The sequence below is a fragment of the Emys orbicularis genome, chromosome 9 (genome assembly GCF_028017835.1).
Source record: "Emys orbicularis isolate rEmyOrb1 chromosome 9, rEmyOrb1.hap1, whole genome shotgun sequence".
NCBI classification, from domain to species: domain Eukaryota; kingdom Metazoa; phylum Chordata; order Testudines; family Emydidae; genus Emys; species Emys orbicularis.
Window position 1 is genome coordinate 17,571,259 of NC_088691.1, and position 14,257 is coordinate 17,585,515.

The 14,257-nt window shown below is 44.5% G+C and overlaps 1 protein-coding gene across 1 annotated transcript in view; it reads right to left on the reverse strand.

Annotated features, from left to right (window-relative positions):
* LOC135883611 (synaptotagmin-like protein 4) overlaps positions 1-10,932 on the reverse strand; it is a 47,707-nt gene extending 36,775 nt beyond the window's left edge. Inside the window, exon 1 of the mRNA XM_065410825.1 lies at positions 10,832-10,932. Within this exon, the coding sequence (XP_065266897.1) occupies positions 10,832-10,932 (101 nt within the window). The remainder of the gene's footprint in view (positions 1-10,831) is intronic.
* Between the last annotated feature and the right edge of the window lie 3,325 nt (positions 10,933-14,257).

Sequence of the window (14,257 nt, forward strand, 5' to 3'; positions counted from 1 at the left end):
CCACCCAGCGGGCTATCAATTGCCAGCAGTTCAGCTGTCCCTCCCCCCACTGCCATGTGCTGCTCCCGGGAGCCTCCTGCTTGCTGTGCGGGGGGGAGGGGGAGAACAGGGGTGCTAATGTCAGAGTGGGGGGGGGAAGAGACAACAGGGCTCAGGACAGAGGGAGCTTGCTGGCAGCAGCTGCTGTCTCAATGCGCTGATCTGATCTACGTAAAAAGACAATCTACTTAGAGTGGTTCAGCGTACTTAAAGGGGCAATGCGCATCTCTCTCTCTCTCTCTCTCACACACACACACAGGGGTGTGTGTCTGTCTGCCATGCCCTCTCCCCTCCCTCTATTTGTGCTGCCTTGTAGAGTGAGAGGCTACATTAACAACGTGTTAACCCAGGGGTCGGCAACCTTTCAGAAGTGGTGTGCCGAGTCTTCATTTATTCACTCTGATTTAAGGTTCCGCGTGCCAGTAATACATTTAAACATTTTTAGAAGGTCTCTTTCTATAAGTCTATAATATATAACTAAACTATTGTTGTATGTAAAGTAAATAAGGTTTTTAAAATGTTTAAGAAGTTTCATTTAAAATTAAATTAAAATGCAGAGCCCCCTGGACCGGTGGCCAGGACCTGGGCAGTGTGAGTGCCACTGAAAATCAGCTTGCATGCCGCCTTCGGCACGCGTGCCATAGGTTGCCTACCCCTGTGTTAACTCTTGAGGGCTCAGCCGAGTGCTAGTTCATCATTTAGCAGTAAGGCATTCCCTGGGAAATATCCCACCCTCTTCCACCCTCTGACTTCACCACCTCAACCAAGCTTCCCCATCATCATTGCTGTGTACAGTATTAAATTATTTAAAACTTATAGTGTGTGTGTGTGTGTAGTCTTTTGTCTGGCAAAAAAATTTCCCTGGAACCTAACCCCCCCATTTACATTAATTCTTCTGGGGAAATTGGATTTGCTTAACATCGTTTCGCTTAAAGTTGCATTTTTCAGGAACATAACTACAACGTTAAGCGAGGAGTTACTGTACTACATAGGCAGCAGGTGAACAATTATGGACCAGCTGTCAGGGCCACCCAGAGGATACAGGGAGCCTGGGGTCTTCAGCAGCCGGGGTCCTTCCGCTCCGGGTCTTCGGGGCACTTCAGCGGCAGGTCCTAGAGCGAGTGAAGGACCCGCTGCCGAATTGCTGCCAAAGACCCGGAGCAAAAGAAGCTTCGGGTCTTTGGCAGCGGGTCCTTCACTTGTTCGACGGCAATGAAGGACCTGCCGCCGAAGACCTGCCGAAAATTCTCGTGGGGGCCCCTGAAAACTCTCGTGGGAGCCCAGGGCAAATTGCCCCCGCCCGCCAGCTGTTGCCATCTGTACTCACAGTGAGTAAACCTTTACTTCTTGAGTTGTCCCATTCATTTCAATAGGATTACCTGCAGAGTAAGGGTGGCAGAAGCTGGCCCCATGTTGGGTGACGCTTCTGCACACAATTTTTTAAACACAATCCACAGTGAAACTTAGAAATTGGACAGCTCACTTGATTTGTGCCAGTCAGCTAGGCAGTAAGAGGGGGATCACCTTGGTCGGTTGGCCTGGTAACTAACCTTACGCGTTTGGTAAGTCAGACACAAATAGCAGTATTTGTCGCAGGGGAGATGCAGTCACCATGAATGTGTGAGCTCCCCTGGTAGATGAACATTATGTGTGAGGACTTTCCCTCAATGAGTTTTGACACTCTGAACTGCATAGAGATAAGAGCTGGTATGAAGAGCTATGCTGCAATTTACCTCTCGAAAGGGCTCTTCGAGGAATTGATTGGCTCACCCAAGCTCTCTCACCATCAAATATTATCTATTGTATGAACTGGATTAGAGATGGACTGAGCGAGCACACTCCATGGGGCTGCTTTGCTTTCCAGGCATTGCAAATGTTCCATGACTGAACACTCCTATGCAGTACAGCCAGTCACATCCTCCCAGTAGCTATTTGTCTAGTAAGTGGAAAGAGCTCAGAACACAAGACTGAAGAAAGCAGACAATGGGACTCAGATTTTCAGAGCTACCAATAAAGTTAAGGGAAACCCAATGGCTATTTCCCCTGCTCAGGTTAGAAAATCCCAGCATTGTACTTCCCCCATTGACTACTTCAGTTCCTTCCCCATTCAAATACAAAGATAGATGGTCATAGACAAGAAGAAGGGAGTGAACTCTTGTAGTGAGATCAAAGAACTGGGATCTACTTTAAGCTCTGCCCAAATAAATCCTTCAGGAACTTGAGCAAACTTTCAACTCTCTGAGCCTCAGTTCCTATCTGCAAAATGGCATAGTAATATTTTCCTCATGGGGCCACTGTGCGGCTAAATCCATGAATGTTTCTGACTCAGACTGAGGGCCCTATAAAAATCCTAAGCATTGTAACAAACCTGTGGTCACACAAGAGCCGTATGGTTATCACAGTGTTGCACACCATGGCCACTGGGAACTTCATGATGACAATGAGGAAAAAACCCTTATCCTCCTGCTCCAGCACTTGAGATAAAGGAGAATCTCCTTAGCTCTTAATAGTATAGTGCCCATGACACACAGTTGAGCAGTTGTGATCCCATCCATTAGCCGGTTTTGAGGGATATGCACTAGCCAGTTCATGACAGTATCATTAACAGCTGCACTCCCTCATTATTAATGCAGCAAGTAGCTGAATCATGCGGCAGGAGTTTGAAACCATTCCCCTGCCATCTGAAAGAGGAAAGTTAGTAAAAAGCACTCCTACTTGGACAATATCAACGAATGCCAAACAAAGATCACAGCAGCTGTGTCTTTCTTCATGTTATTTTTTTTTTATAACTGCCTGCCCACAGAATGGGCAATTTGCCTGCCTGGTGCTACAAAGCTTAGGTCAGAACAGCAAGAAAATTAAGATGGCTTCATGCATTAACTGGACAGAGAATCACAGCGAATGGTACTTGGGGAACATGGATCTTCAGCTGTCCCCACACATGCAAATCCAAGCTGGAGGCACTGGTAGTTTGTTTTGGGGGAGCCTGTTTGGGGTAGGTTTTATAGGCTCTGCACTTTTCTTTTACCTTTGTCTGTCAATCCCTCAAGTATCTTTCATGAGCTCCAGAACATCTTGAGCCAAATTCATGCCCCAGCATGCACGGAGCCAAATGCATCCCTGTTGAAGTTACATACGAGGGATCAATTTGGCCCCTCAACGCCCTCTCTGGACAGCCCTTTTTCTCCTGGCCACCACACCAAGCAGATTTTTGGCATACAAGTACTTAGCTGTCCTTCCCGAGCGCTCCTCTGTACTGTAACTGGCCCTGGCACACTCCGCTGACTTGTTTGGCACCCCAGCTAGTAAGTTTTTTGTTTGCTAACCTGTACATTTACAACACAAAAACTTTGCTGAGTTAGCTGGCTCTACCTCCCGGTACTCAATACAATTCAAGGAAAAGGTTTTCCAACCCTCTGGAGATGGCTGAGGGTGCCAGAGGAAGAAGAGCCACCAAGATCCAATTACCAACAAGCAGGGGTATTAACCCAGAGGATACAAAGATATGAAGGGTCAAATTTGACCTGTTTCAGAGCAGGTGTGGTGGGGAAAGGGCACAGACCCTGCTTGCTGCAGTATGACATTTTGTTAGGAAGCAGCATTAGAATTTAGTGCTTCTGTCAATATTACAGACTCCCTATTATCCTCTAACCATCAGCACAGCTAGCAGAATTCCCCAGCACTAGGGGTATACCTGGGTTCACCTACAATGCTACTCTTCCTGCAACAAATCCAGGGAAGGGTAATGCTTTATCCAAACTCTAAGAGTTGGGAGCTCACATCCAAAACTCCCATCAGGTGGGAGGAGAGGGACAAGGGCCATAAATTCAGAGAACATCCCCAGATCACCCCTCTGAAGGGCCTTGCCCTGCATGCAGTTAGCTGGCCCCTCACTCCACACTGTATTATAAAGCAGAGTGGACTCCTCTGGACTCAATGCTAAGATGTCCCAGAACACATGGAGCAGCATGCTTGGCAGAACAAAGGGAGAACACACACTATTAAAGCCATCTCTCTCCCCACCATGGATCTAGGGCATTTTGTGGCCTAATTTCTAGTCCTTTTCTCCCCCACTTTGGTGCATACAATGGAGAAAGTTTTGGACCAAGGACTAGTAGAGAAGTAATAGTACATAAAAACTAGGGGATGTATTCTGAATTCACTGGTTTCAGAGTAGCAGCCGTGTTAGTCTGTATCCGCAAAAATAACAGGAGTACTTGTGGCACCTTAGAGACTAACAAATTTATTAGAGCATAAGCTTTCGTGGGCTACAACCCACTTCTTCGGATGCATATAGAGTGAATCATATATTGAGGAGATATATATACACACACATACAGAGAGCATGAACAGGTGGGAGTTGTCTTACCAACTCTGAGAGGCCAATTAAGTAAGAGAAAAAAAACTTTTGAAGTGATAATCAAGATGGCTCAGTACAGACAGTTTGATAAGAAGCAAGTGTGAAAATACTTACAAGGGGAGATAGATTCAATGTTTGTAATGGCTCAGCCATTCCCAATCCCTATTTAGCCCTGAGTTGATTGTGTCTAGTTTGCATATCAATTCCAGCTCAGCAGTCTCTCGTTGGAGTCTGTTTTTGAAGTTTTTCTGTTTTAAGATAGCCACCCGCAGGTCTGTCAAAGAATGGCCAGACAGGTTAAAGTGTTCTCCCACTGGTTTTTGAGTATTATGATTCCTGATGTCAGATTTGTGTCCATTAATTCTTTTGCGTAGAGACTGTCCGGTTTGGCCAATGTACATGGCAGAGGGGCATTGCTGGCACATGATGGCATATATCACATTGGTAGATGTGCAGGTGAACGAGCCCCTGATGGTATAGCTGATGTGATTAGGCCCTATGATGGTGTCACTTGAATAGATATGTGGACAGAGTTGGCATCGGGCTTTGTTACAAGGATAGGTTCCTGGGTCAGTGTTTTTGTTCAGTGATGTGTGGTTGCTGGTGAGTATTTGCTTTAGGTTGGGGGGTTGTCTGTAAGCGAGGACAGGTCTGTCTCCCAAGATCTGTGAGAGTAAAGGATCATCTTTCAGGATAGGTTGTAGATCTCTGATGATGCGCTGGAGAGGTTTTAGTTGGGGGCTGAAGGTGACAGCTAGTGGTGTTCTGTTATTTTCTTTGTTGGCCCTGTCTTGTAGGAGGTGACTTCTGGGTACTCGTCTGGCTCTGTCAATCTGTTTTTTCACTTCAGCAGGTGGGTATTGTAGTTTTAAGAATGCTTGATAGAGATCTTGTAGGTGCTTGTCTCTATCTGAGGGATTGGAGCAAATGCGGTTATATCTTAGAGCTTGGCTGTAGACAATGGATCGTGTGGTGTGTCCTGGATGGAAGCTGGAGGCATGTAGGTAAGTGTAGCGGTCAGTAGGTTTCCGGTACAGGGTGGTATTTATGTGACCATCGCTTATTAGCACAGTAGTGTCCAGGAAATGGACCGCTTGTGTGGATTGATCTAGGCTGAGGTTGATGGTGGGATGGAAATTATTGAAATCATGGTGGAATTCCTCAAGGGCTTCTTTTCCATGGGTCCAGATGATGAAGATGTCATCAATGTAGCGCAAGTAGAGTAGGGGCGTTAGGGGACGAGAGCTAAGGAAGCGTTGTTCTAAGTCAGCCATAAAAATGTTGGCATACTGCGGGGCCATGCGGGTACCCATAGCAGTGCCGCTGACTTGAAGGTATATATTGTCCCCAAATGTGAAATAGTTGTGGGTGAGGACAAAGTCACAGAGTTCAGCCACCAGGTTAGCTGTGACATTATCGGGGATACTGTTCCTGATAGCTTGTAGTCCATCTGTGTGTGGAATATTGGTGTAGAGGGCTTCTACGTCCATAGTGGCCAGGATGGTGTTTTCTGGAAGATCACCGATGGATTCTAGTTTCCTCAGGAAGTCAGTAGTATCTCGAAGATAGCTAGGAGTGCTGGTAGCGTAGGGTCTGAGGAGAGAGTCCACATAACCAGACAAGCCTGATGTTAGGGTGCCAATGCCTGAGATGATGGGGCGTCCAGGATTTCCAGGTTTATGGATCTTGGGTAGCAAATAGAATGTCCCTGGTCGGGGTTCTAGGCATGTGTCTGTACAGATTTGTTCCTGTGCTTTGTCAGGGAGTTTTTTTAGCAGATGGTGTAGTTTCTTTAGGTAATCCTCAGTGGGATCAGAGGATAATGGCCTGTAGAATGTGGTGTTAGAGAGCTGTCTAGCAGCCTCTTGGTCATATTCCAATTTATTCATGATGACGACAGCACCTCCTTTGTCAGCCTTTTTGATAATGATGTCAGGGTTGTTTCTGAGGCTGTAGATGGCGTTGTGTTCAGCATGGCTGAGGTTATGGGGCAAGTGATGTTGCTTATCCACAATTTCAGCCTTTGCACGTTGACGGAAGCAATCTATGTAGAAATCCAGTCTGTTGTTTCGACCGTCCGGAGGAGTCCACGCAGAATCCTTTTGTTTGTAGTGCTGGTAGGGGGGATTCTGTGGGTTAGTATGCTGTTCAGAGGTATGTTGGAAATATTCTTTGAGTCGGAGACGTCGAAAGTAGGATTCTAGGTCACCGCAGAACTGTATCATGTTCGTGGGTCTGGAGGGACAAAAGGAGAGGCCCCGAGAGAGGACAGACTCTTCTGCTGGGCTAAGAGTATAGCTGGAAAGGTTAACAATATTGCTGGGTGGGTTAAGGGAACTACTGTTGTGGCTCCTTGTGGCATGTAGCAGTTTAGATAGTTTAGTGTCCTTTTTATTTCCAACATACCTCTGAACAGCATACTAACCCACAGAATCCCCCCTACCAGCACTACAAACAAAAGGATTCTGCGTGGACTCCTCCGGACGGTCGAAACAACAGACTGGATTTCTACATAGATTGCTTCCGTCAACGTGCAAAGGCTGAAATTGTGGATAAGCAACATCACTTGCCCCATAACCTCAGCCATGCTGAACACAACGCCATCTACAGCCTCAGAAACAACCCTGACATCATTATCAAAAAGGCTGACAAAGGAGGTGCTGTCGTCATCATGAATAAATTGGAATATGACCAAGAGGCTGCTAGACAGCTCTCTAACACCACATTCTACAGGCCATTATCCTCTGATCCCACTGAGGATTACCTAAAGAAACTACACCATCTGCTAAAAAAACTCCCTGACAAAGCACAGGAACAAATCTGTACAGACACATGCCTAGAACCCCGACCAGGGACATTCTATTTGCTACCCAAGATCCATAAACCTGGAAATCCTGGACGCCCCATCATCTCAGGCATTGGCACCCTAACATCAGGCTTGTCTGGTTATGTGGACTCTCTCCTCAGACCCTACGCTACCAGCACTCCTAGCTATCTTCGAGATACTACTGACTTCCTGAGGAAACTAGAATCCATCGGTGATCTTCCAGAAAACACCATCCTGGCCACTATGGACGTAGAAGCCCTCTACACCAATATTCCACACACAGATGGACTACAAGCTATCAGGAACAGTATCCCCGATAATGTCACAGCTAACCTGGTGGCTGAACTCTGTGACTTTGTCCTCACCCACAACTATTTCACATTTGGGGACAATATATACCTTCAAGTCAGCGGCACTGCTATGGGTACCCGCATGGCCCCGCAGTATGCCAACATTTTTATGGCTGACTTAGAACAACGCTTCCTTAGCTCTCGTCCCCTAACGCCCCTACTCTACTTGCGCTACATTGATGACATCTTCATCATCTGGACCCATGGAAAAGAAGCCCTTGAGGAATTCCACCATGATTTCAATAATTTCCATCCCACCATCAACCTCAGCCTAGATCAATCCACACAAGCGGTCCATTTCCTGGACACTACTGTGCTAATAAGCGATGGTCACATAAATACCACCCTGTACCGGAAACCTACTGACCGCTACACTTACCTACATGCCTCCAGCTTCCATCCAGGACACACCACACGATCCATTGTCTACAGCCAAGCTCTAAGATATAACCGCATTTGCTCCAATCCCTCAGATAGAGACAAGCACCTACAAGATCTCTATCAAGCATTCTTAAAACTACAATACCCACCTGCTGAAGTGAAAAAACAGATTGACAGAGCCAGACGAGTACCCAGAAGTCACCTCCTACAAGACAGGGCCAACAAAGAAAATAACAGAACACCACTAGCTGTCACCTTCAGCCCCCAACTAAAACCTCTCCAGCGCATCATCAGAGATCTACAACCTATCCTGAAAGATGATCCTTTACTCTCACAGATCTTGGGAGACAGACCTGTCCTCGCTTACAGACAACCCCCCAACCTAAAGCAAATACTCACCAGCAACCACACATCACTGAACAAAAACACTGACCCAGGAACCTATCCTTGTAACAAAGCCCGATGCCAACTCTGTCCACATATCTATTCAAGTGACACCATCATAGGGCCTAATCACATCAGCTATACCATCAGGGGCTCGTTCACCTGCACATCTACCAATGTGATATATGCCATCATGTGCCAGCAATGCCCCTCTGCCATGTACATTGGCCAAACCGGACAGTCTCTACGCAAAAGAATTAATGGACACAAATCTGACATCAGGAATCATAATACTCAAAAACCAGTGGGAGAACACTTTAACCTGTCTGGCCATTCTTTGACAGACCTGCGGGTGGCTATCTTAAAACAGAAAAACTTCAAAAACAGACTCCAACGAGAGACTGCTGAGCTGGAATTGATATGCAAACTAGACACAATCAACTCAGGGCTAAATAGGGATTGGGAATGGCTGAGCCATTACAAACATTGAATCTATCTCCCCTTGTAAGTATTTTCACACTTGCTTCTTATCAAACTGTCTGTACTGAGCCATCTTGATTATCACTTCAAAAGTTTTTTTTCTCTTACTTAATTGGCCTCTCAGAGTTGGTAAGACAACTCCCACCTGTTCATGCTCTCTGTATGTGTGTGTATATATATCTCCTCAATATATGATTCACTCTATATGCATCCGAAGAAGTGGGTTGTAGCCCACGAAAGCTTATGCTCTAATAAATTTGTTAGTCTCTAAGGTGCCACAAGTACTCCTGTTATTTTTTCTGAATTCACTGACACTAGTGGAAATCCACCATACCTCCTCTGACTTTACTCAGCTTCTCCCAACTACCACCAGAGTTTTGCTCAAAAGCAGGTCAGGCAGTGAAACCAACCATGGACATCCCCTACAGAAAAGGGCTGAACCAGGTAAATTGTATTAGAGTAGGGCCCACAAGCATCACCACAGTTAAAAATCTGTTACTCTTTCCAAACTAAGACCTGGTTCACAGGAGTTTAAATGTGCATAAAACAAACAAACCAAACCAACAGCAAATGGAAACTTTGCCAAAATTTAGCAAAGAAAAAAAAAAAAAAAAAAAAAAAAAAAAACTACAACACACACACAAAAACAAAACAAAAAAACAAAAAACAACAAAACATACCACAGAGTATGGCCACTTTATTTTGCATTTTAGACGGGCAATCATGATGTTAAAAGCATAATTTGGATTAGTGCCAATAATAGTTTTTGCAATCACATGTTCTTTCTGTCTAAAGACTAGTGTACACTAGAAAAGGTTTGTTAGTATATGCCCTCCAACTCTCCTCATGCAGATGCAGCTTATACCAGAAAAAAATTGCATTTGGTATCGCTTATACTGGTTCCCTGCACAAATGATGCTAGACTGGTATAACAGCCTCTACACTAGAGCTTCTGCCAGTATAGAACCATAGTGAAAACAAAAATCACAGCCCTACCCAAGATTGCTCTGCTACAAAAAGATTAGCCTTGACTCCAGTCATGCTTTCTGACATTCCCACCCCACCACTATCTGGTCTCTGGAGCACATTTCCTCTAGCCAGAGGGCAGGACATATGAAGGCGCCTCAGAGGCTGCTGTAGAAGTGCTACCTACCCATCATCCTAGACAGCACGTCTTGCCCTCATGATGGGCACAGGCTTTTCTGGCTCAGCAAAATATCATATCACTAGTGTAAACTGGCATAATTCCATTGACTTTCATAGAGCTATGCTGGCTGCCCCAAATTTTTAAGCCTTGTGCTTACTACCAACCAGAATAGCTTAATGGCTGGCATTTTAGAAGTGGCAGCAGCAACTAAACACAAACCAGCCAGAAGTCAAACAAACAAACAAAAATCAAACAGTGGAAGGATGGTGTTCTGGTTAGGGCATTGCAGATCTGGTGTCTCTTCCTGGCTCTGCCACAGCACTGTGTGTGGCCTTGGGCAAATCACTTAGCCTCTCTGCCTCAGCTCCCCATCTGTAAAATAGAGATAGTATATTGCCCTCCCTCACAGGGCTGTTGGGAAGATGTGGTCATTAATGTGCATCGGCACTCAGGTACCACAGTGAAAATCATCATGGAAAAGCCTTGTAAGGGTACAAGGTAGAGATTTAAAGTCCCATTTAAATAAATCCTAGGAAACATCTACACTCCAAGGGGGGAGACTCACATCAATTGCTGCTCCTGTATTTTCACTCCCATCACTCAAACAGGATTCCAAGCATGTGAGAGTTATTGTTGAAATCAGAGACAATTGTGCCCAGCTCTCGTGGTGGCCACAACAGGGTGGTAGAAAAGGCAAGAGGGGAAATAGAAGGATTCTTCAGGCTCTTACAGTGAAGGGGGGGAAAGAACCACTGCAGCCTACAGCCCTCACACATGCACACTGCTGGGAAAGGTGGGAGTGGGGAGATCATAGGCTGATGAGCCTCACAGATCAGCATGTGTGTGCACTTGAGCTCTCTTACCTGATACGATCACTGTCTTTTTTCTTCAACTCTGCATCTCTCTGCAGAACCTTCATAAGCTTCTCATACTCCTCTTCTGTCAGAAAGCTTAGGTCCAGCATCTTCTCTGTAATGATCTCCAGCCAGCTGGAGCACCGACAGACCAGAAACTATTTGAGAGCCAATTGTGAGAGTGCCATCAGCAGCCCCCTGAGCAGAGGGGCTCAGCGTGCCAAACAGTATTAGAGCTTGAAAGAAATACTTCACAACAGCATGGCTTGGAGGGAAATTGCATTAAGATTTTGACTCATACTTCAAGGCACTAAGCAGTTCTCTGGCATGGTTTTCTATACAGAATGCCTGCTTGTGCTGGGGGGGGGGGGGAAATCTCTCCACAGTTATGTTCCTTCCTTTGCCTCACACAGTCAATCAAATATCCAAATATAGAGAAGAGAGCTTCCCACTGGCTTTAGCTGCCTCAGAAGAGATGAAGGACCGACTCCGACATTAGACATCCATCACCAGAACTTCTGCCATATGTCCTTCTCAGTATAGAAGTCATCTGAAGTGCAGTTCAGTTGTTCCTGCAAAGAAATAGCACAGAGATGCCTTTATAGATAAACATGACATATGGGGACTGAATGTGTACATTTGGGGTGTTTATTTGTTCTTAAGCACAAGTCCCATAGCAAGCCGTCCTGTCTTTCTCCCTATCTCTGACAGCTCTCGATACGGTATCAGTCTAACCATGATACAAGCTTATTTTAGTCAGCTTCAAAGGAACTGGTAAATAGCTTCCCTAGCACACTGCTTCTAAAACAAACAGGTAAGAAACACAGGCAAGGTATTAATTCACTTCACCTCCATTTCCCCACCTGTAAAAGGAGGTGAATGTCAGACACTTACCCACTTAAGAGATCCAAAAAAAAAAAAATGGTATGTAAGTGATAACTGTTATTGTTGGTTAATCTACGAAAAGAACCTTCATGCTGCTCATTTAGTAATGTGTGTGCATGTCCCCTTACTGTTTGAATAGCAAATACAAATGCAGTGTATGACTTTTAAATCATTATGTGGTCCTGCTGGCACTGAGCACAGAAGTGGAGAGGGGGAGCAGATCACATATTGCTCTGTTACAGTGTGCCCCACGGCTCTAGCCAATTTGAGCATAAAGAGGTCCCTGATCACCTGTAGATGAGTTACCTCCAGGTTCTGTCACTATGAAGAAGCAGTAAGGGAAATTAAAGGTGGTCTCCAGGTAATGATGAAAGATGCTCGGTGGGTGTTACCTACAACACAGAATCACCTGCTTTGCACACATGAAAAAAACCTGTATATCCATGGAATACAGCAATTCTACTGTGGTCCTTTAAAGTGCTTTCTATTTAAATAGGCAGCTCACAGAACTACATGGAACAAGAGCACTTTTCCCAGTGTTGCCAATTCTTGCGATCTGATCATGAGTTGTATATTTGGCATTTCTTAAAGCCTCAGCTTCTGGAATCAGGTGATAATGGGAGCAACTCAGCTGTCATTTAAAAGAAAAAGGAAAACACACCTAAAGTTTCAAAAGCCATAAAATGAACTCAAAAGGTATTGTTTTTAAAATTCCCTTTTGAATTTTAAAAGCGGGGGGAGGGGGAGATGACTCAAGATTTATGTATATTTGGGGTTGCTAATGCTGTTTTTGTCTGATCAACGTCGTATTTTCTTACCTGTGTTACCAGTACCACTTTAGTGGATTAAAACAGAAATACTTAAAAAAAAAAATCTCACTACTTCTGCTGATTAAATGTACATTTCATGCAGCTTGGTATGAAACTGCACAGAGCAATTTCACGTTTGTTTCCAGTCACTTTTCCCTACTGGTTCTCATGCACTATCACAATGATGAGTTTAACCACCATTTCCAGGACATGTTTAAGTTCAAATAAAATGTACCATGAAATATTTGTTACTCTTCATTTTGACAAAACTTATTTTTAACAAAACCTGAAATTTGGGCCAAAACTATTTGAGAATCTCTCCAGCAATGACTCACATTTACTTAGCAACCTAATAAACTACAAACAAAAGATTACCTACATATAAAGCATCTACTAGTTAAAGTGTCCTGTTTTACTCTCTGGAAATTGTATTTTAGTAAATTATTTCATTATGGTATAGGAGGGGGGAAAAGGAAATTAAAGCCCACCACAATCAAACTGTCAACACCCTCTTTTTTTTTTTAAACCTGTTTTCTAAACAAACAAACAAAAAAAACCTACCCAAACTACCTGAAGCATTTACTGTGGAAAAGTTGTTTTGTTTTTAAATTGTGAGAAATCTCCACCTGCTGTTTGGGTAGCTGATTTCAATGCTGCTAAGCCATTGGGACCAGCCACGCAGAAGTAAACAGAGATTATTTGTATAGGAGCTAAGCAAAACCGTCACCTTTATGATTTTAGCCAAAGCATTTCTTGATGTTTGCTCTGCACATTACCACACCTCTGTTGCTGTGGACTCAGGCTTGAAACAGGAAAGCCTGCAGTTATTCACCACAGTATTTTAAGTTAAGGGCAATAGCGTGTAATTTGTTTACTAGTATCTAGAGGCACAATAAATAGGAATAAAATCAACTGACATCAACTCTATGTTATCATGCAGGAACACGGCATTCTGTAACACATACTGCTTCCATAACATTTCTTACCATAAATGTCATAAGTCTCATTTGTTCTCTCTCTCTCTCACATTAAAATGCTTTGCTATACTGGAAGTAGTCCTCTCTCCTCCCAAATCTGCTATGGGAGAGGGGTGACACTATATTGTAACGTTTCCCTATTCAGTAACAACAAGACCCATCCCTGCATCGACTGTACTAGATGTCTAAAAGGGTCTTTTAGATCTAATTATCTTGATAGGAATCTCTCTGAAGGAGAACCTCCTAGAAAGATCAATACGAGGAAGGTTTGTTGAGCAGAGAAATCCAGAAAGGTCAAATTGGAATAGTCTGTTTCCAAATCCACAGAAACCCCACAAAATGCAGCATGACCAACGTGGAGGTGGGCTATCTATCTGATAGATCTACTGCCACGCTCCTTCCTCAGTGCCATCCTTCACTGGATGCACCCTTCACTGCAGTAGCCTCTGTCTCCCTTTGGGCCTCTTTAACGTAGACCCAAAAAGAAACTGCTGCTCTGGTCACAGCAGCAGCTCACTCAAATCCAAACAAATTCCATGGGGAATGTGTTGCTGCCATGAAGCTACTTGTGACCTATCCAAACCGCTGCATGCAATGGAGATGTGGAGTCTATTCTTAAAAGGAGCTCTGTAAAAAATGGCATATGGGAGTCTGTATTTCTGGCCTCTCAGTTTACAAGTGAACAAGATTCCCCTCTTCCCCTCCCAGCCCCAATGGCAAGAACTGCAGACCCAGCCTGGGATCTCACAGTCAACCTGGTTCCC